Below are 22,615 nucleotides of genomic sequence, written 5' to 3' on the forward strand. Positions count from 1 at the left end.
AATCAGATTTAAGATTGATTTGTGTTAAGTTTTGAGATTTCAACAAAAACACAGAAACAATGAAATTACTTTTATTTCAAATGCATCATTCAGCATTTCTTCATCGTGTAGTTTCTTTCCTGCTACCAACCCCTCTCTCTTGCTCACGGGTCAGTCACTCTACCAATAAAGAGTGGCACCTCTGCCCGGTCGCTCCACAGCAGCATGATGAAGGGCCGCATGGCGGAGAAGGAAGGGTGGGTGCGAGCGAACGCTATAGTAGTGACCGCTCCAGCCTCCACCCCCTGTTCGGTCAGCGCGAGGAAGGCCCTGTGTCTGACGTCGTCCAGAACCACCCTGTCCTCAGAGTACAGGCCGCACAGGTTGGCCTCCTCAAAGAGTGATGACAGACCTGGTCAGGGAGGAAATTAAAGATGAGGGGGGTGAATAAAGCACAGAGGAAAGAAAGTATCAGTGGATCAGATACTGAAGATCTAAAAGAGTAGACAGAGGAGACATCTTGCACAAATGGGACTTTGAGGCTGGCTGCTGGGTGAAGCAGTGCACCAGCTGAGTTGAGTGACAGACAGAGGAGCATGAGACAAACCTAGTTTCTTGATAAGTACGTTCATGTCTGGCTGGACATCCAGCTTGATCTTGGGCAGAGAAACCTCCACCTTCTGAGGAGATGTTGCTTTCATCTCTTCCATCATTTGGCGCACGGCCGTGTCTGTCATCTTTTCCTCCAGCTGCTGCAGGTCGCTCACTTTGTTGGAGCGAGGCAGCAGGATGTAAAGGCTGCTGTCACCTGAGAGAGCAAACCTCCCCACCTGTTGGAAACAATAAGATAATGTTGACATGGAGTCCAGTTATCTGTGAATATTATGTATTATGTATTTGAAAAACTGCAACTATGAAGTTTAAAGCCAAATCAGTAATAAACTTTTTCATTTGAAATGATTCTGTGGATGGACAGTCAAACTATCATATTATTAGTTGCCAGTTTGATAATAAAGATAAAAAATGTCTTGATAAATATATGATTAAAAAATATATGATGATTTGAGGCCAGATGCTGGAATAACGATTTTTCTTTAGGATGATTTTCTATTAGTTACAAAAAAACTGGACCAATAACCAGAAACTTGATGGAAGGATGCATTATTCTATTTTCTATGACTTGTGAATGCTTATATGAATAGCAGAGATGATGATGACATCTTCAGCAACTGTGGAGCCAGATGTGAATGAATTACACCTCTAATGAATACAAATGTACAAATAATGAAGCATGTCGCAGCAATCAGGCTCCGCGGCTGTAAGGGAAACTTTGTGTGTGTTGTACACGATATAATAATGTGTTAATGTTGATGTGTTACCTGTGACTTCAGCCCCAACACATACATCATCGTCATCGTGTATCCCTTATTATAGAGGACAGGCACCTTCACCAGGTCACCATTCAGTTTTGTGAAAAGACCTTTTTTTTCATCAAACTTGACCTTCCACTGACCTGATGCACACATACACAGTTTATCACTTTCCCACTATTTCACATGCACACACATACAATTGCACACACACACATTTTACTGACCACTATAGGAGACAGCATTGAGGAGGAGCAGCTGTGTACTGGGAGGAATGGAATCAACTAACTGTATGATTTTATTGTTGGTTTTATTTGCCACCCAGCTGTTGATCATCTGTGTGTTTTCCTCGCTGGTGTTCAGCAGTCTGGTGGGCTTCGCTTCATAGAACTGAATGGACTGGTTGGTGAAGGACTCACCCAGGTTCATTTCTATGGAGAAGAAACAGAGAGATCACGTTGAGCTACAGAGAGATAAAGATCCTCTCAGCTTTTATGCTCTCAGAATCTCAGCATCTTTCTCTTTGCAGAGTGGCGATTTTAGGCACTTGACAGTGTCATAGAAGTACGTGGGTTATAGTAGATCTGAGAGGCCATTTGCAAGGAGCCGGACAACTTCTCTCTCAACTTCTTCGTGTGGAAGTGAAGACAGTGGAAGTCGTGAGGGACACAGACTGCTCTCTCAATCGCTCTGCGGGTGTCATCCTTTGCACCTGCAGGTAACACAACAAAAGGAAATCATAATATAGAAAGATGCATAATCTAGACTGCTACAAAACGCTGCGAGGTACAGTATGTCTGAGCAGAAGAAAATAACTCTGACATTTCAAAGTCAGAAACATATTATGCAAATGAGAACTTATGTAAATGCAAAAAACGCAGGGTTGACTGCTTAGACCACAGATTCTTAAAGGCCAAGAATTGAAGTCATTTTTTTCTCTCTGTCAACAAAATGACACGAAGCATCTGGAATTAATAATTTGTCAGTACATTTCTCAATAATCTTCAAATTCTACAGCTCACCTGTTAGAAAACACCTATACAGTATTTGTCTAATATCTATCTATCTAAGATAGATAGATAGATATATAGATAGATGTAAAAGTATAAGATCAAAAACTATAAAAAAAATAAAGAATATAAATGTAAACAAATTTTTTGACAAAATATTATATGAATAAATATATTCAATAATTTTTGTACCAAGCAACAGATGGGAGAGCATCCCGCTAATGCTGATCGGAGAAAAGAGCAAGTTGCTGGAAGGATACGTCTGTCTGAGGTAAGAATAGAGCTTCATGGAAAACTCTGCCAGGGACTCCTGCAACATGGGCTCTCCTGTACGACTGATCTCCTCCTGACATGGCTCCCATGCTGTGCTGGAGTCCTTGCACAAGAATGGAACAGGGGTAGGAGCAACTGGAAGGAAGTGAAGCAGACAATTTAAAATATACATTCATGTTGTACTCTCAACATAGCTTTTGAAGTTAGGAGGTTATGTTTCCCCCCTTGACTGTTGGTTGGTTTGAAGAGGTTACTACCATGGCACATTTGTTGGTTGGTTTGTTTACACAGGATTACACAAAAACTACTGGACAAACTGCCATGAAACCGGTGGAAGGATGTGTTATGAATAAAGGATGAAGCCATTGAATTATGGTTAGAATCTGGATCAGGGGACATACTCAGAAATGTTTTATCACTTTCTTTAGCATTGCAAGAAAGAGAGTTTCTAGACCTTTTTTACTGTTTTCCCAGAGAATAACTCATGGATCTAGATTAAATCAATCAGACATGTTTAGGGGACTTATAATTGTGAGTGCAATTTGATGCATATCCGAATAAGAATGCAGATCAAATGAATTTAAATGTGGTTTCATAGGAGTATGCGCTCTACTGAGTGCCATTCTTGTTTAGTTCAGTGTTTTATTGTACATTAACACTTCATCCATGTGTTGCTTTTAAAATGAATACTCATGGTTTTGCCTTTTGTTATAAGAATAAGTTGCATCAGAGCAAACAGGAGAAAAGTCTGTAAATCCTACCTTCAACAATAATGTATATGGTACTGAGCTTCTGCCCCTCTGTAGATTCACAGTGGTAAATGCCAGCATCCTCCATGACAGTGCCTCTGATCAGGACGGTTTGATCGTGGTCAAGTGGATAAAGCAGCTTCAGTCTCTGATCATCATAGTCTGAATCGTCTTGGAGATTCAGACTCATTTTCTTCCCAGCATCCGTCTCTTTGAACCAGAGCGCATTGGCAGAGACTTGGCTGCTGGGTGGGAAATGACACGGCAGGTGAACAGGTGAGCCTTCAAATACCTTAAGGGTATAGTCAAATGAGGCTGTAGAGAGAGAAACGAATCAGTCAAACTCTATTAGATTCAAACTTAAATCTCAAATATTACTGACAAAATAAACAATGTGTGTATCTCACCAGCAACAGCGATTTTGAAAAAGTTGATCATCTCCACATTGTTCTCCTTCACCAGACAAACGTACTCGCCCTCGTTGGCAGAGGTCACGGGGGATATAGACAGATACAGGCCATTCTTTTTAACCCTAACAGGACCAGTCGCCTCTGGGCTAACATCTTTACCTATGAGAAAGACATCAAACTGTAAACACATATAATTGTACACTTTTGCAACACAGTAAGAAGGGTTGTGATAGAAAATCAATTAAACCTTTAAATTTCCAGGTGATGTTGGCTCCACTGATGTCAGATTGAAAAATGACACATGGCAGCTCCAGAGTGGAACCATGTATCACCCAGAGTTGTGTGCATGATGAAAGCTGTACAGAAAGAAAATGTCAAACATCTGAAATAAATGGAGATAAATTAAAAAAGAAGTCTGATGTGTTATTCTGTTTGTGAACCCACTAATGGTTAAAGAAGATACTCGTTAACATGCTGCCTGAGTTATAAAAAGTTGTTTCTATGTTAAATTTACCTCAAAAATGAGCTGCAGCAAGACGCACAGTGTAGCCTGCAGTCTCATCTGTAACAGAGCACAGAGGAGAGGGAATAAATCGAAATGAGATGTTTTGCAAGTGAGGATTTCCAAATGAAGATGGCACCAAGCCTGAAGAAGGATCAATATGTGGCGCAGACAACATGGTTCTATTCACCCCATTAAAACCTTTTACACTGTGATCATTTTTCTACAATCATAAATTGCTATACGTTCGTCAATAACCGATGCCATAAAAACTCTAGAACATAAAGTTTAGTAAAAACAAAGTTCTTACAGCAGTAATACATAATATAATGTAAATCATTTTGCATTGGTTCAGCAATGAAGCAACATCAAAAGCCAGTGAAGCGTAAAATAACTCTCACCTCTTTGATTTCCAAACTTTAGTGATGTTGACACCTATTTCTTTAATTATTTTTCTGATACATCCACTATTCACTTCATCCACCTGCTCCGACTGTGTGTTCTCTGGAAACTGCAACCCTCAATGACTAATCTATGATTGTTGGTTTAGAGATGTTTGTTTGCACAATGCAGGGCTTCTGACTTTCTGGAAACCACATGATTTCATGTTGGCAACACATAGCCTACAAATGAAATGTTAAATATTTGTGTAATGATAAAACCTTTATGTTGGCATTTATAAAATATGTAATAATTATGTTAGCCAGTCTTTTGTTTAGAATTCTCAGTCTAGGTGGTTGGAGAAAGACATTTGAGAAAGTTTGCAGTCCGCATTCATGCACATCCAAATTCGGATGAACTGATAATACATACTGATAAAATTGACTTTTTCTGTATACATTATTTTTAGGCTGGGAGGCTCCAAGTTCTGTTCCGTTATGTTATTATATATAATATTTTTGTGCTTGCCTCACTTTACGTCAAACAGCAATATGACACCAACTTTGTTCAATTGTATGATGAAATAACATTGTGCTTACATGTTATCTATGTGTGTTTTTTCAACTTGAGACAGCATCATTCAATGAAGAAACCAGAAAGGTGCCTTGTTTGCTTGTATTTGAAGAATAATTCAATTATAACAATTGAATAACGTTGAAGATGGAACTTCTGAGAAGAATGTGAATTCACACTACCCTCAGGCTTATCTGTCTTTTGTAGATATCAAATAACTCAATAACTTGAACAAACACAATTATGACATTCTACATTTTGAGATGAAGAAAATCATATAAATAACACAATATATCGATGCCATTTTTGTCCTTTTTTCATCTCTTCCTTTCTCTTTCTCTTCTTTTGCCGTTTGTTTGATGAGTCTAAATATGACAAGAAAACACAAGATGCCAGTGTTTTATTGACACATTTGTTTTCTTGTGGATGATGTTTTTAATTTCTTTAAAAGAAAAAAAAACTTGAATACGAAGCAAGTTTGTAGGTCGATCGACAAATCGACCCTCGATTGAGCGGCCTGTCTCCCGACGAGACCTTTGGGCGTAATCAGTCGAGTCCAACCGAAGGCCGAGTGTTATAAGGGAGCGAGGAAGAGCTTTAAAACTTTTCCAAAGACGTTTTCACATTCAGGAACAAAACCTAGATTTAGAGGAAGGTGTTGCTCTGGTTCTTCCCTGAGCGGACGAGCATGTGAGCCGCCTGCAAACACCGTGGAGTCGAGTTTGGCCTCGCTGGAGAAAAAGATCAACTTTAAGACAGTAAGTTTTCCTCCTGGTCATCTGATCTGGTCGACTAGCGGAAACAGCAACAACAATGGCAGAGAGCCACCACAAGCCTCAAGCCACAAGTTTATTCCAGCCTGTGGTCCCATCCGATCTCATGGGGAGACCGTTTCAGAAGCTGTTTGATCAGGTCGGATCGGTTTTCATTATTGTGTCCAGCACAAGCTACATCAGGCTCTCACCATTGTTTAGACAAAAAGAACAGAGTACCAAAAAGCAAGAAAGAAACTAACCAGAGCAGCAGCTTCAGAAACAAATCAACCATCCTGGTGTTGCTTTAGATTTCGGTAGCCAACTTATAAGCATGAATTAACGAATCAACCATTCCATTCTGTCACCAGAACATTTCTGCATTTTGATCCGATATTTCATAATATATGTAGATTGTCTTAACTCATCTTGATGATTGCAATACAGAAGAAAATCACTCTGAGCCTCTCTTAATTCACACCATTCACACAAGCGGTTGTTCTCAGGGATGTTTTTAAATCGACCAACTTTGAGAGTCAGAGCAAGGATTCCTGTTCTCATGCTTACATCCAAAACTTAGCCAAAAATCTGCTTCTTATATCGTCTGTCAGTCTTTTCAAAAGAAATGACATTACTTTCTTATTTGCCTTCAATTCCATTCAAAATAGTTCATTTTATATATATATATATATATATATATATAGCCAGGGCCGGGTCTAGGCAGGGGCAAGAGGGGGCCTGGCCCCCTCAAATAAATGTTGTGCCCCCTCAAACTAAATCCCCCAAAATATATTAAATTTCATATATTTTTTATTATCTCATGCTTCTCTCCTCTGCTCCACTTCTTAATGTCTTAATGTCTTGCTTGCCCCCTCAAATATAAAATATATCAAGTTGTTTCTCATGTCATGTTTCGCACAATGCCCCCTCAAGATTTGTGGCTGCCCCCTCATACATGCCTGTCTAGACCCGGCCCTAATATAGCCTTCAAGAGAACTCTGATCAAGTTTAACTTTGTTTTCTTGGATCATTTATTTTTTCCTCTGTAGCATATATAGCATTATGTTTTAATGTGATCGATTGGTTGGAACATGAACTCCAATCTCTCTCTTAATTTATGATTCACTGGAATCATAATGTGGATTCAAAACATTTAATATTGAAAATTTATATCCACCGTTTGATAACGTCACGATTTCATAACGTCACGATTTCATAACCGTAAGAATTGTAAAAACTACAATATTTAACTATGGTGTACTGCCTCTCGCGAGTCCCGTTTGTGTGCGCGAGCCACTGAAACGTTTGTTGAGAAGAGACAACTGAAGTTACTTATTTCCACCAATGCTGGTCAAGGAACTCCATCGGAGGAGTTCACAGAGGAGAAATCCTTGTGTATTTTCCGTTTCTGACCAGCTCCGAAAGAGCGGCTGATACACACACACACACACACACACACACACACACACACACCTCTCTTTCTTCCTATTAACCATTTAAATGTAGGAGTTTAGTTCTCCTGTACTGAGAGGTAATAGTATAATAAGGACACGAAGAATGTGGCCTGAACCAGGACACGTTTAGTTTTTCACAACTAGTCAATATGCTCCCATAACAAACCACTTACATTGGTGACCCTTCACAATAAATGTCCCATACAGATACACCGCTTTTGATGAGAGGAAACAAATTCAGTGACCAACCTTCTCATTAAGGCAACTAAATAAAATAGCTTACATAAATTACTTTTAAATAGCCGTCTGTATATTGTTTATGATAATAATACATATTTGGGTTCATTAGCTATATTATTAGCTATATATTCACTATATACTGTTTGTTGTTTGTCTTTTCCTTCTATAGTATCAATAATCGTGAAACCGTTATATTTCCCTTTGACAATAATCCAGGAATCTAACTCATGTGACCCTGAACATTTTCAACTGTATGGTATATCCAAGTGGATATTGAGCTCGAAATGTGAGCATTCTTTAACCCATTTGAAGAGAAATACCCACGTTGACACTCACAGATGTTACAAGTTCAAAACGTTTTTCTCAATAATTCCATGTATTTCACTTTGTTGGGCAGTTTACTATAGATGACCTAGTGTAGCCTGATAGATCAATGTAGACATTGATTGTTTCCACTAAATAATACCACAAGATGTTTCTCTGTCATAGCTCGAAGTGTCTAAACAGATTTTTCCTCTTTATCCACAGTGAGCATCAAGCTACAGGACCTCAGGGTTTAAGAGGCAATCACCATGGCAACGCAGTTCAGTATCGATGATGCCTTTGTGTTGGAGGGAGACGAGGAGGGAGCTGCGTCAAATGGCGAGGCGGAGGGATGGAAGGGCCGAGACAAGGAAAGAGAAGGAGGAGAGATGACGTTTGGTCCTCTTACTTTCTCTAAACCTCAGACTCACCCTCTACCTGCTGCCACTGGCTCCCCTGAACACAGTAACCTGAAGTATCAGGTACACATGCACCTTCTCTGCATTCAAATATAAAGCTACAGAGCTCAATACAATTGCAATACAATGTTCATCAGTACATCAGTTCAGAATTTATCAATATGATACACAGGGTCTAAAAAAGTCTCAAATTCAATTATATAAATTTTTGTTCTTAAATGTATTTGTTAAAATATTACACACTTGTTGATATTGACTGATAAAACATTTAATATTGATATGATTTTTGGCCATATCACCCAATCCTACTTGAAACTGCATCTTTTTTATTCTCATGTCCTTTTTTCTGTAGAACCTGGAAAATGAAGATGCCTTTGGCAACAATGGCAACTCCTCTTTCAATAACTTTTTTAAAATCAGGTGGGTGCTCGGTGGAGGACTATTGATGTTGTTTTGTTTGCTTGTTTTTTCTGGTTCTGTTTCCTGCCTGTGTTTGTTTGAGTGTGAGATGAAGTCTGCTTCTCTCTCTTCACAGTGACCCGGCCACACTGTCTTACTGCAGCTCCCAGTGGTCCTTCAGCACCTTGAGTTCCGTCACACATCTTTCTGCACACTGCTGTGGGTGAGTTCAACTGAAACACACACACACACACACACACACACACACACACACACACACACACACACACACACACACACACACACACACACACACAAACACACACACACACACACACACACACAGTTGCCTTAAAAACATGTGTTGCTCCTCAGGTGGGTGTCCCATCCGCTGGTGAAAAAAAACAGAAGAGTTGTACTTGCTTCGTTCCTTCTCCTGATCACTGGAGTTGGTGAGTCATAAAACACAAGTGTTTCTCATTCATCAAATATAAAATATCAATCAATATATTCTGTTGTGATTATACTACATATCTGAATAGAACAAGTTTATTTTATACCATTTGCTCCTGTTCTTTACATGTTTTCCTAGATATTACTATATTGAGTGGAGGTTTGGACCATGTACAGTGGCTTTCTTCCAATTTCTCCTAATCCTACTGACACACTTTTGTATTGTATTGTTCAGCTCTTATTTTCACAGGTGTGGTCATACAGCTGAATCCAAATGCAGGTCAGTAAGAAATGTCACCATTGAATCAGAATCAGATTTATTTGCCACTGATGTGTTCACATACTAGGAATTTATCTCTGGTGTTGGTTGCACTCAGGGTACTTAAGCAAATAGACATAAAGTAAAAAACAGACTACAAAAAGCTAACGATATAAACATAGCTTCTATGTGCTAATAGAAAGTGAAGTAGTTGTTGTTTTTCTGAGAACAGAAATGACACAAAATGTCAATGTCAAATATCTAACTGGATATTTTGAAAGAAATGTTCTGCTTCTAACTTCACAATAGTAATCAATAGAAAGGAAGCACAGTAGATTTCCTTGTGAGCTACCAAATTATAACTTTGTACCATAAATACATTTAAAATCTTTAATATCTTTGTATTTTTGTGTATTTAAATAGTATAATTTAGAACTGTTCGTTTTCTATGTTATTGAGCCTGTGACACAGACCAAGTCTTGTCGTGGATACTGTTTTATTGTCTCTTTGACAACACAGCACTTTGGTTGGTGGCAAAGAAACACCAGGTTGTCAAGGCCAAAGTTCTTTTGATTACACGGTGCAGTGTTGCGTTTCCTCAACCCACCAGTCAAGGCCAAACTGTCCCACTCGACTTCAAGCTGTAGTTGGTGTGAAGAGACAGTGTTGGAAAAACAGAATCATGCAGGACTGCTGAGCCTGTGGGTTCTAGAGAAGGGTCATGATTTTTTGATTATCCACATGACAAAAGTTGAGCTTTCTCTTTAATTAAGCGTGTGGAGTGTTGGTGCACATGATGTTGCAAAAAGCACAGATTGACTGTACAGGAGCAGCTTTCTATACAAGTAATAGCTTGATCAATGTCAATGAATTATTTTGACAGCTACGTTTTAGTTAGCAACAAATTCTGCAACCAGTCACTTTATGATGCAACGAACAACCTCTGCCAGAAAGGCTATGTTTTCCTCCGAATTTGTTTGTTTGTTAGTTAGCAGGATTATGCAATAACTGCTGGACACAACCACGAAACTCGGTGGAAGGATGTAGAATGGGTCAGGGAAGAAATTGGTGCGGAACCAGTTCAGGGACATATCCAGGAATATTTTTTTCACTTTCTTTAACATTGCAATATAAGGCATTTTTCTACATTTCCCTTGATTTCTCAGAGTATTATGTGTGACTCTTGATGAACAAATTCTAATGTGTCTAATTCTAATGTGGCCCTAACTGTGGCCTGTTTGAATTTAAGGGGACTGTTGGGCCTTGGTGGAGGTATGCACTCCAACTAAGTGCCCTTCTAGTTTGTTTTATATTTTAATTGAAAGACAGAATTAAAAGCTGAGGAATGAATGCAACAGGATCCACTGGATTGAACCAGACTTGATATTCTCCTTCTCTCCTTTCTCTTTTCTAAGATAAATGGCTGTAGCTTGTAGCCTGTACATACATGAGAGTGTTATGGATCTTTTCATGTAAATCCCAGCAAGAAAGCAAATACTGAAACTGAAAAACGATCCCTTTTAATGTGTGGCTGCATCAATTATTATTGGTGACTGGCTTTTAACTCATGACATTGTCCTTACAGGAGTTTCAAGTGCTATTTTCTTTGTCCCTGGATTTCTTCTCTTCATCCCTGGAGGTAAATGGATGAACTAGTTCTGAAAATTCATTATGCATGGTTTTAACAGTTTGCATAAATACATGCTTTGTTGTGTTGACATAAACAGTATCATTTCCTGTGTGTCCTCCAGTGTACCATGTGATATACATCAGCTGCGCTGTCCGAGGAAGAAGAGGCTTCAAATTGTTCTACCTGCCTTATTTTGAAAAATGACATTTTATGAGACACTACTTTTCTCTGTTATCTTAAAATGAATTGTATTTTGTCACTTGTAACAGATATGTGTTGTCACATGTTTCATGTTGTTTTTTCTTGTCATTGTTATGACCACTAATTTAACCACTCTGTCTGGAGTATGTTTCCACTAAATGAACTGACGTTGTTGTACATGAAAAAGAAGGAGACTGGTCTTGCCTGTGTTTTCTTGTGTGAATAATGACTGTGAAATTACAATAAAACTTTTGTATATTTTAATTTCTGTCGGTTTAATTAGTTTTTTGAACCAACTCAGTATGTCTCACTACAAACTGTGGAGTTGGGTAGAGTGAGTCCTGCAGATCAGTCCAGTGAGCTGTTCAGGTAAGGAATAATCTACAGGAAAGGGTGAGTCAAAGAACTGAGAAGAGATTGTCCTGTTTATAAAGTCATTTGTCTAAGATTTAATGGATATTAATGTGTTTCATATCCATTTCACTAAACAAATGTTTAGTTTTCAACAGAGAATTAATTCATAAGTAAAGGGTTGCATTTTGTTTTGGAGACTGAAATAAAAGTTAATTGCAATATAATTTATAATTCATAATTTATAGACTTTGTATACAGATGGGGAAAAGGATGCTAGTAGCTCTGCTAGACCAACATGGCAGTTCTGTATACTTGACATTTGTCGACTCTCTGGAGTCTGTTCTGTGGGTGTAGAGTTATTAATTGAGGCACTTCACCTGCGCTTCACTTTTATTGCAACTGAAAGGGCAAAAAACCTCTCTTACGATTATTGTAGTGAAAGTGGAACTATTTTTTCTCAGGATAATGGTTCTTCAATTGCAGTTATAGAACTGCAGCCCTAGCCCCTGGGGTACAAGAGTCATGCTACTTTTTCAATTAAGAGCTACTTCTCTCCTGAGTGTCAGGCAGTTTATCCCTGTAGGAGAGAGCTGGTGTATGTCCTGTGGCCATTTTCTTTCATATTTTGCTTTTTAGGTTTATATAGCAGCAGTTCCCGCCAATTTAAATCACAGGTGTTATATATGGGATAAATGTAAGACCTTGAAAGTATACAAAATTATGGCATTAAATAATAATAATGGATATTATTATTATATAAAACAGGATGTTCCCAGGGAGCCGGAAAAAGAGTGGATTTTCAAAATAAACCCCCCAAATAGTTAAAGAACGTTCCCAGGAAGCCTAAAAGACGCTGGATTTTCAAAACAAAAATACTGGATGATGACAAGCCCTTACCAGGAAGCCCGAATGAGGCTGGATTTTCAAAATAAAATCCCCCAAATAGTTACATGTTGTAAGGTCTTATCCCATGGTGGTGATAAGACCTTACAACATTGTTTCTCTCTGTCTCTCTGAAATTGGTCAAGTCTCTCTGTCACAGACTGAGATCATGCATGATTATAAAATCAAGCAGCTTTTGGAAATTTTGCTCTCACCATCTCTCTCTCTCGCGCCTCTGTTGATTCACACCAATGTTTAAATTTACAGAAATTAAAATTAGTCGTAATACTCTACTATACTATTGATACAACTTGAACTTTCATTTCAATTCTTTTTAACTTTATAAAAGTCAAAAATTACAATCGTTTATCAGTGAATTTTCAATTAAGATGAAACACACAAACATGAACTGGTTCCCTCTGCCTCCCTCCTCTCTCTGGCATACTGTATATGAGTGCATTTGCTGTGCTGCATTGCACTGCGCTGCACAAGAATCCTGTGTGACAGTCCTGACTCACTGCAGTAAAGCACAGGAGTCAATCAATCCAATGCATTTGTTTAGCACCATATAACAACATACATTATGCCAAAGCACTTTGGGGGGAAGGGGGAGGGGTTGGACATGAGAGGGGGGGCATGACATCACCATGCCACTGATCCTCTAGTTTATTGTTTTTGTTGTTAATGCAGAAAAAGTCTCTACCCTCTACAATTCACACTTCCGAGGTCTACGTATAGAGGGCGCTCTGTATCGTGGCCTGAAGTGACGTCACACGAGGCGACCACCTTCGGCGAAGATCGTCATCAGTCGTGAGCTGACTCTCGGGAGAAGGATGGAGGAAGAGGCACGGAAGCTTCTCGAAGAAGGAATAAGCAAGAAGCTGGTCAGTCCTGGAAAAGGAGAACCGCCGATCTTCCCTAATGGCACCAAGGTAAATATGCACCGTCCTCGGGTTTGGTGTCGGCCTCCACTGAGGCTAAATAAATGCGACGAAGCGCGTTAGCTGTGATGCTATCTGGCTAACACATTAGCAAGCTGTCAGTTGTATTCGTTTCACCGTGAAAACATTGTGCTTGTGTACAAGTACATGTGTGAGTCGTGCTGCCTGTGTGCTGCCTGTGTGCTGCCTGTGTGCTGGTTTAATGTTACATACAGTTCATTTGTTTTCGCTGTGTTCGATTTTTTTCCACATTTTTTCCTCTGCTGAGAAGAAAGGGGTGGGACAGGATGGCGTGTGGTTATGAATGCTGATTGGTTGGTATGCTGTGTCAATCAATCTTCCTTCGCTGTGATTCGCCAGAATGAAGCAGACCGCGTTCCAGGCCAGTCTGAGAAGTAGTGATGGCTCTTTAGTTTCTTGTAAACAAGCAAACCGCTACGTGGATTTCGGTGTTTTGAAGGGGCGATGGCACAATGCGTATTGTAATCGCACAGTTCCATTGAGCTTTGTTTAATTTTGTTTTCCTCCATCTCATTCCTGCTTCGCCAGGTGGTCTTCCACTACCGCACCAGCCTCTGTGATGGCACAGTGCTGGACGACTCCAGAACCATGGGGGGGCGCAGCAAACCCATGGAGCTCATCCTCGGCAAGAAGTTCAAACTGGCTGTGTGGGAGAGGGTGGTCATCTCCATGAGACAAGGAGAAGTTGCAGAGTTTACCTGTGAGACCAAGGTTTGTGATGCTGGATGTGACAGGGTGGTTATCTTGTTCCTCCTCAGGGGGCTGACTCTCTCGCTCTCATTCTCTCCTCCCCCTCAGCACACAACGCTGTACCCACTCGTGTCCCAGTCCCTGAGAAACATCAGCGCTGGTAAGGACCCGCTCGAGGGCCAGAGGCACTGCTGCGGCATTGCCCAGATCCACTCCCACCACTCTCTGGGGCACAAGGACCTAGACAAGCTTCAGGCCAGTCCACAGCCTCTGGTCTTTGCCATCGAGCTGCTCGAGGTGAATAGGCAGGGGAGAGTCAAGGGTTTAAAATGACTGGGCTTTCTTCATTTATTATTAGGACTGAGTGTTGCCGGGTTTTTTTTCATTATGGGTTATCATTATCAGTGGTATCGTGGTCTACCTTTAAAATCCTGTTAATTTAATACTATATATACTTTATCTTCCTTCAGTGATTGCTATGTTTTTGCTCCAGTTTTACTCTCCTACAGTGAAAGCTGCAGCTACCACTGATCTCCTGTCTCTTTGCTCAGGTTCTCCCTCCAGGGTCGTTCCAGCTGGACGTGTGGGCCATGTCAGATGCAGAAAAACTCGAGCTTGTGCCTCAGATCCACGAAGAGGGAAACCTGCTCTTTAAACAAGGTGAAATTAAGGAGGCTACTGAGAAGTACTACAATGGCATCGCCTGCCTCAAAAATCTACAGATGAAGGTTTGTTGGCAATTCATTCTTTGTTGATTAATTTTTTGATTGTTGTGTAAATCATTTGTGAGAAATAGAGATTCATAGCTTTGATCCAGTTAATTTGCCACACAGTGCTTTCAAGTGTCTAAAACTCCTCTTTGTGGCCTTTGTCTTTTCTTTCAGGAGCATCCTGGAGATGAAGCATGGGTAAAGTTGGACCACATGATCACACCTCTGCTCCTCAACTTCTGTCAGTGCAAGTTAATCCAAGGGCAGTACTATGAAGTCATTGAACACTGCACATCCTTGGTCTTCAAATATGAGGGTAAGCCTAAGTGGTTGGTGCTGCTCAAGAACCAGCCGAGATGAAAGATTTCTATTGCTACTGCAGATGACACACTCAGAAGTATTAGCGATTTCACACAAAAATAAGTCTTTTTGGGATTGGTGTAGACAAAAACACGTGTGAGAGAACATGAAAATACTGTTTCACCTGACGCCAATCTCCACCACAATCATCATCAGAACACCAAATGTAGGAAGAATGACGTTAACCCCCCCCCATTCTTTTTATGTCATTTGTTCTAAGGTTCCCTTCAAGGATGAACTGATTTAATCTTCTTTTTAGATTCCATTTGTTTCCTTTGTTGGTACTTTGGGTCTGATTGCTGTGTTAACCTTTGCAGTTCTTACATGATGGATTTGGATTAGCATTTGTAAAGGTAGTGTTTTGTTACTAATGATTCATCATAGTTAATTCCCTGGTTGGTTAATTTCTATAATAGCTATTGCAGTCATTTCTACTAAAACTTTATATTTAACTGTGTAATTGAATACGAAACCTAAAGTTGACTTACAGCATTAAAAAAATTAATAATAATTGACTGCCAAGTTTTTTTGTGAAGGCTGAATAATACTCCATGAGAAAATATTGTTTTGTATTTTTAAAGAATATTAGGAGTCAGAATTAGAGTGTGGATACCCAACCTGACACCTGGACTGGGTTTGGACAAAACATTTGAGGTGACTTTCAGGTTTGGTTACGTTGGCTCGGCTGTCCACTTAATATATTTGCACTGGGTGTTTATAGTCAGTGAAACTGTCAGAATGCCTGCCGGGTTCGAGTGGCTTTGTCGGGTTCCGACAAAAAAATTGCAACCCGAGCGACACTCAAGTCATAATACATGAGAATAAATTACTTGAGTTACCACTTGAAAACAGCTGTATTCTCTGCATATAATAACAATTAAATTGATTAATTTACTCCTTTACATTTACTCTTAACAGCTGATTGTCCTCACATATAGCAGGTATGTTCCTGAGTCTGCCAGACAAGTATATAATAATGTATTGGCTGCACAATGTGGCCTACAGATACTTGTTTTTACTTTGTCCTGGAAGCTAACATTCAATGTCACATACAGTAAGTTGTGAAAACCATGTTCTCTGTCCTTCATTAATTTACTGCCTCTTTTTCCAAAAAGATAACGTGAAGGCCTTCTACAAGCGAGCTAAGGCCCACGCTGCAGTGTGGAACGAGACAGAGGCACGAGCAGACTTTGCTAAGGTGCTGGATTTGGACCCCTCCCTGGGACCGTCTGTAGCCAAAGAGCTGAGGGCCATGGAGGATAGGATCCGCTCCAAGGAGAAGGAGGAGAAGGGTCGCTACAAAGGCCTATTCAACTACAACGCACCCCCAGCGACTGCTACTACTGTCAGTCCACTTTGAGTAGTTTTAATTTGATCTAATGGGACATTGAAATATGAGGCATAGGATATGATGTATAGTTTTAATCAAATCGTCTCTTATTTTGTCTTCCTCACAGGGTTGAATCTCATTGGGTTGAAAACAAGTAGATGCTTGTGAATTTCAAGATGGAGGAGAATCAGTGGACCCTGCTGATGTTTTTGTTTTATCCATGATGCACCCAAGCCAAACACTCTCCACCTTGCCCTCTATGGACGCACTCTCACACGGTCAGGTTGTACATTTAAACAATGCACCCACAATTCCATCAAGGTGCAATTTGCCTTCCTGCCTTATTCCTCTGATTCCCTTCTTTTGTTCAAAAATTCTGTTTTAAAATCCAATGCTGACCTTGGGTCTGTACTGGCCAGCAGTCATTCAGAGCATTGTGGTCTTGAATCTAACTCCAATTACTCACTGACCCCATTCAAGTTTTTTAGAAATGTTAAAATAATTGGTTAGCAACTCATTCACAGTAATGTTACCTTCAGGACACTTAACAACAACCTTAACAGGATTTGCTAGAGATTTTTCTTACTTTAACTTTGTGCAATGTTTCTATACCAAACATCAATCTGCCTCTGTATTAGAAATAAGTATCTTGCACATTTAATGTTAAATTACTTTCTTATAAACGTGCAAAGCTGTGGAATAATTATTTTAATTACCTGTCATCATAGGAAAACAAAGATAATAAACAAATCAATGCTCTCCAAGAAATCTTTTTTTTGAACAAGGAACATGATGTACACTCGTGCACACATCTGCCTTGCACTGTCAGAGCTTGTTTTCTGTCTTTATCAATAGACCCAGACAGGAGGCCATGATCTCCTGGTAGAAGTAACTGGGAAACTGAGCTGTCTGTGACAATCACCGTGTAACACAAGTTGACAATTGATCTCTTTGCTTTCTCTTTTCTTGTTTTACATATAAGAAATGCTACCATTGTTGTTTTTGTCAATATATATTCTTTAAAAACCCTCAGCATCTCTTCCACTTGGCCGCTGTACTACAAAGCTCGTTCACTTCTTATCGGGGTAAATCGCCATGGTAACTTATGCTGAAGGGCTAACCTGCTCTGGTAATTTTTTTTTTTAACCAGGTGTCTTCATGTATTTAGCAGCTGTAACTGTTTCTTTTAGTCTGGATGTTTGTTATCTATCTATTTTTGTAATATAACAGTTTGATCCTCGTTTGTGAAATACGCAGCTCAGCTGCCAGTTCACTTGTCCATGTCTGTGATTGCTCATATGCAGTTAACACTGCCCCTTTCATGTGCACAGGCCCAGATCTTAATGAGTTCATAATCGATGTGTGACCACTTAGCCTGGTTGTGATTGTTAGGTTAAGCTCAGCCAGATCTCTGAAAGATATCCTGGGTATGTTGAACTCGCTTCGTAGTACAGGCCACCGCTCAGAAAGAGCTACGCTTACTGTTCATGTGAAGCAGTGGGTCATTATCCTGAAGTGAGATGTTATTGAGGTTGTGATTATGTAACTGAAAATAAATTTGTTTATCCCCAACTTTGCATCTTCAAACATTTGATTTACAATATTTGTTGATCAGAATTCAATCTCTAACATGAACAATGAACCTGAAACACATGAGTTTTTTTTTCTTGTTATTTAATTAAGATATACGTAATGAACTGCAAAAATCTGGTTTACAAAATTTCCATACTAACAAACTGACTTGAGATGTACAGAGGTATTGGGACTGCGAAACTACTATGTTTACACTACATAATATGGTGAAAACAAAGGAAATCAGAAAACATTAAGTGGTTTCAGAGTGGAGCTGGGTTAGAAACTTGAGGAAACGTGCAGTTTGAACTTTGCTTATCTTAAATGGTGAACATTTTAAGAAAAGTCAGTCTTCTTGGTCAACTGCAATTATTGAACAAATACTATAAACATTCCCATCCAAGGTTTTTCCCACGACTACTTAAAAATGTGTTTTCCCATGTCTACTTAAAAATGTGTTTAAATTCCCCACACTCTTATTTCAAAGTAGATACAAAACTATGTTGCATACACAGGTCACAGAAAAACAGAACAGGTGTGGTGGGATTCAGGGATTGGTGGAGACAAAAAGGATATTTTGCACCTTTAAAAAGCCAGGAGAAAAGCATAAAACATGGAAGGATAAAGAAAAAGGTGGTAAATCAGACAATGACCAGGGAGGGCTTTTACAAGGGAAGGGATGAAGGGAGCTTTTCCAAAAGGTTATGTGCGGGCGCTTCTTTCCGTCTCTGCAAGACACTCCCTGACCAGTGCACGGGCATGGATTATCCCTGAACAAGACAAACACAAGGTAAAAAAAGAGGTGTTCAATCAATAATTCAGCATTAATATTTTAGATTAACCAAAATAACTGCAGAAAACATACCTCTCTTTAGCCTCTCCATAGCACTCTTGCTCCCTGCGTATGTAGGCCTGATCTCACGGCTCATCTCCTCAATGACAGAGAGGAGCTCACTGTAGGTGGACCCTTGAGACACTTTGACAGGCTGATGGTGCATTTTTGGGGAGAAAATAAAAAAACAAATCCATCATCTTCTTCTCAGCCTCCCCATGTAGATTACGGCATGGAGCCTTTTGGCACTGTCAGTCTTTACTGTGCTTCATGAGTTGAGCATATTTGAAGTGATACATTGAACGACACACAGTTTGGCTGTGTCGGTTCCATACTGCTTTAAATTTACATCTAAATATCGTAAAACAAGTTCAACTCAACTTTTCATTGATATAGAATCAAACCAATAAACCTGACTGAGCGTCCGTCTTGTTGGTTGGTGTATAAAACAAACCAGCTCCATGCAAACAATTTAAAAAGACAATGGCAAATAAATTAGATGGAAAATAAAGGAAAACTCTACTCACTAATAAATAAAATAGAGTCTGAAAAAGCCTAAATATCTAGAATAATTTCTACATGTTAACCTACATAAAGAACGTAATTAAGACTGGTGGGGTTTGGTCACTTGTTTACCTTTATGTGCTAGACACAGAACAGTATGCATAAGTGGTTTGAAGGCATACCTGAACAAAGCCCATGGAGGGTGGGCCAAAGTCACTGAATGCTGGCCTAAAGCTGGATGATGAGGGGAGAGATGGAGAGGGTACGGAAGAGCCTGGACAGAACAGGAGAACAGATATTACACACTAAAGAGGGAACAAAAACAACAAGAATAAACCTGCTGTCTGAAACAATTTACTTACTCTCAGGAAGGTAAAAATCAATAATTCACTTAATGGTTTCCTGATGGTCACAAGGCCATTTCTTCTACATAGTATACACCTGTGACTTCTTTACATATTCACTCACCATAAATAGGATGAGATATTAATAAAATCATTATTTCTTTAATATTTTCTCAGCTCATGCAGTAGTTATCTTTGATTTTACAATCAGCTAGTTTGATTATTATCAAAGCATGGTGAGGAGGATGGTGTCATGTTTCTAGGCTATCTTTGATTTCTACTTTACTTTCCATGGCATTCATAGCAGCTGGCCAAAACAGGCTGTGTGGTGTCAGACTACCTGGAGGAGTGTGGTTGGAGCCAGATGGCGCAGGAGCGATGGGTTTGTAACTCATGGCAATGTCAGAAGGCAGCTCCCCGTACGACGCGCCACTTCCTTCCGTCCCGTCAACCCGGTGCTTATACAGCTTTACTGGTGGTGATGAGCTCCTCAGAGCTGATGCATGGAGAGGAAAACACAAAAAGAAGGTGGCATCAAGTTTATATATGTATTATCAGAATAGGTGAAAGGAAGCCACAGGTTTTCAATCATCAAAGCAGTGAATATTGAAAACAAAACACAAAAAATCTGCAGAATTTTACCTCCCACAAAGGAAGTTATGTTTTCATCAGCGTTTGTTTATCTGTTAGTTAGCAGCCTTACATAAAAACTACTAGAGGAAATATTGGAGAACTTGGAAGGATGGAGTAGGGATCAGGGAAGAATCCAGATAATTTTGGTGCAGATCCTAATCAAGCAACAGGGGGATTTCTTTCCACTTTATTCAACATTGCAAGATACTGTGTTTTTTAATATTTTTATTTTTAATATCATTATAGTAATTAATGATACTGATATCTATGAGCAATTTAGTGCAACTTCATAGCAGTTAAGGAGAGTAAGTAAGCCACAAAGGCAAATAAATATCTAACAATAACAAGGTCAGGCCTTGATATATTAATCAGCTTCTGATTTTTTGTAGTTTAGTACTACAAATATTTTGCCTTCAACAAAAGCTTTTAATATTTGACTATCTTGCTCTAAGGCTAAGCACAAAAAGGTATCTTTAATTCAGGTTAAATTTGAATATTCCGATTTGTCAGGTTCAACATGTATTGTAGTGCTCCCGGGCCAGACTTGAACCATTTTAATTCATAATCACTGAATCAAGCTCTAGGCTACTTGTGTGTCTCCAGTTAATTTTGAACTTATGACGATTTTAGGTTTGAGCTAAGAAAAGTTTCACACTCTCTGTCCTTAGCTTCTTAAACGCTCAGTTCATAAGACTGAAAATCCCAATTACTGGTATTACATTCACAATGTTTGATAGCAACACAGAGTCACAAATCTTCTGCTGCTTTCCAGGCTGTCCATAACCTGAGACACAGTTCTTGGTCTCTTTATATCGATCGATCATAGTTCGATCATACAGCCTGTCTGAGTGTAGAGGCTGACCACGTGCATCCATTTATAGCCAGGTACCTGTAATGACTGCTTTCACAAAGAAAACAGCAAAGCTCGACTCAATCTGTTCTCATGGGCACTTCAGAGAGCTCCCAAGTCACCAGGTGAGTGAAACGCAAAACATTTGAGATGTTGCTGGAATGAAGATGTGCTGCATGAACGAGCAGCTGTCAAATACACAGAGAGGATGTGATATGATCGTGTCAACATGCTCATGTATCTCTCCAACAAACACAGCTGGGCCCTCACAGGTATTAGCATGGTCCTAATAAAGTGCTCAGACAGAGGGTCTAGCTGTGACAGCCTTTGAATGGAGACAGAGCTGAGTTGTCATTCAGATCTGATAATGGTCTCCTCTGATGACCGGGTGTTGTTTCTACTTTGAGAACACACAGTCCCTCCACGGGTGGTGGTGAGGACGTGATGAAGATGTGATGAAGAAGATCCGAGCGGAGCCGCTTGAATGAAACAAAAGCTGACGTTAGCTTTGAGAGGAAGGAGCCCAGCTAACTACTGCTGGGTAGCGTTAGCTCGTTTAGCTAGCCGTCGCCGGTTAGCACAAACATCCACAGAAGAGCGCAGGAGAGCCTCCGTCAGGAGGCGGTGGTGTTCTCCAGACACTTCCTCTGCACGTGTGAGAAGAAAGGAACGACTGCTGCTGCTTTTCTTACCTTTTTACGTAGAGTACTGATCCTCTGTGGACGTTAGCCCTGCTCCTTCCTCTGTGAATCGGAGTCTGCGCACAACTTCGGCGTAGTGTGTAGAACCGTTTTTTGACGTTTCCGGCCATGTGATTGGCTATTCCACAGGAAGTCGTCACAGGGAATCACCACAGCAACGAAAATAAAAAACGGAATACATGATTATATTATATTATATTATATTATATTATATTATATTATATTATATTATATTATATTATATTATATTATATTACATTATATTATATTATATTATATTATATTCTGAATTGGTATATTTCACTTTCATAAAGAAATGTTTTACAAGTCGTCTTCAAATCATTTTATGATATGTTGATGATTTGATGCTATAAAAATACAATTTAAATGAATTGAATTGTATTATTTAACTGCTGTTGAATTTCATGTGGTTCATATTATATTTGATTTATTTGACAGTATTGTCTATTCATGGTTGACTGTCTATAGATTCTGTATTGTATTAGATTCCACATTGGCCAAAAAAAAATATAA

The 22,615-nt window shown here is 39.5% G+C and overlaps 4 protein-coding genes across 4 annotated transcripts; 2 read left to right on the forward strand and 2 right to left on the reverse strand.

The window, feature by feature from the left end:
- Positions 1–55: 55 nt before the first annotated feature.
- On the reverse strand, positions 56–4,836 carry serping1 (serpin peptidase inhibitor, clade G (C1 inhibitor), member 1). Its single transcript, XM_020111215.2, has 11 exons — positions 4,695–4,836; positions 4,306–4,353; positions 4,039–4,147; positions 3,789–3,950; positions 3,394–3,696; positions 2,552–2,767; positions 1,918–2,061; positions 1,577–1,780; positions 1,359–1,492; positions 587–809; positions 56–391 (listed from the first exon to the last, which is right to left on the reverse strand). The coding sequence occupies exons 2-11, from the start codon at positions 4,351–4,353 to the stop codon at positions 144–146; spliced, it is 1,791 nt and encodes a 596-aa protein (XP_019966774.2). The 5' UTR covers positions 4,695–4,836; the 3' UTR covers positions 56–143.
- Positions 4,837–5,580: 744 nt separating this feature from the next.
- On the forward strand, positions 5,581–11,621 carry tmem134 (transmembrane protein 134). The gene is made up of 8 exons (XM_069530683.1): positions 5,581–6,005; positions 8,222–8,478; positions 8,768–8,835; positions 8,951–9,037; positions 9,190–9,266; positions 9,503–9,547; positions 11,112–11,165; positions 11,278–11,621. The coding sequence occupies exons 2-8, from the start codon at positions 8,266–8,268 to the stop codon at positions 11,358–11,360; spliced, it is 627 nt and encodes a 208-aa protein (XP_069386784.1). The 5' UTR covers positions 5,581–6,005; positions 8,222–8,265; the 3' UTR covers positions 11,361–11,621.
- A 1,720-nt stretch (positions 11,622–13,341) lies between these two features.
- aip (aryl hydrocarbon receptor interacting protein) lies at positions 13,342–18,217 on the forward strand. The gene is made up of 7 exons (XM_020111910.2): positions 13,342–13,525; positions 14,084–14,266; positions 14,354–14,542; positions 14,797–14,973; positions 15,130–15,271; positions 16,431–16,660; positions 16,773–18,217. The coding sequence occupies exons 1-7, from the start codon at positions 13,427–13,429 to the stop codon at positions 16,776–16,778; spliced, it is 1,026 nt and encodes a 341-aa protein (XP_019967469.1). The 5' UTR covers positions 13,342–13,426; the 3' UTR covers positions 16,779–18,217.
- Positions 18,218–18,787: 570 nt separating this feature from the next.
- cdk2ap2 (cyclin dependent kinase 2 associated protein 2) lies at positions 18,788–22,206 on the reverse strand. Its single transcript, XM_069530023.1, has 5 exons — positions 22,073–22,206; positions 20,238–20,393; positions 19,736–19,827; positions 19,083–19,203; positions 18,788–18,987 (listed from the first exon to the last, which is right to left on the reverse strand). The coding sequence occupies exons 2-5, from the start codon at positions 20,290–20,292 to the stop codon at positions 18,920–18,922; spliced, it is 336 nt and encodes a 111-aa protein (XP_069386124.1). The 5' UTR covers positions 20,293–20,393; positions 22,073–22,206; the 3' UTR covers positions 18,788–18,919.
- Positions 22,207–22,615: the final 409 nt, after the last annotated feature.

Source organism: Paralichthys olivaceus, chromosome 8 (assembly GCF_024713975.1).
Source record: "Paralichthys olivaceus isolate ysfri-2021 chromosome 8, ASM2471397v2, whole genome shotgun sequence".
Taxonomy (NCBI): Eukaryota; Metazoa; Chordata; class Actinopteri; order Pleuronectiformes; family Paralichthyidae; genus Paralichthys; species Paralichthys olivaceus.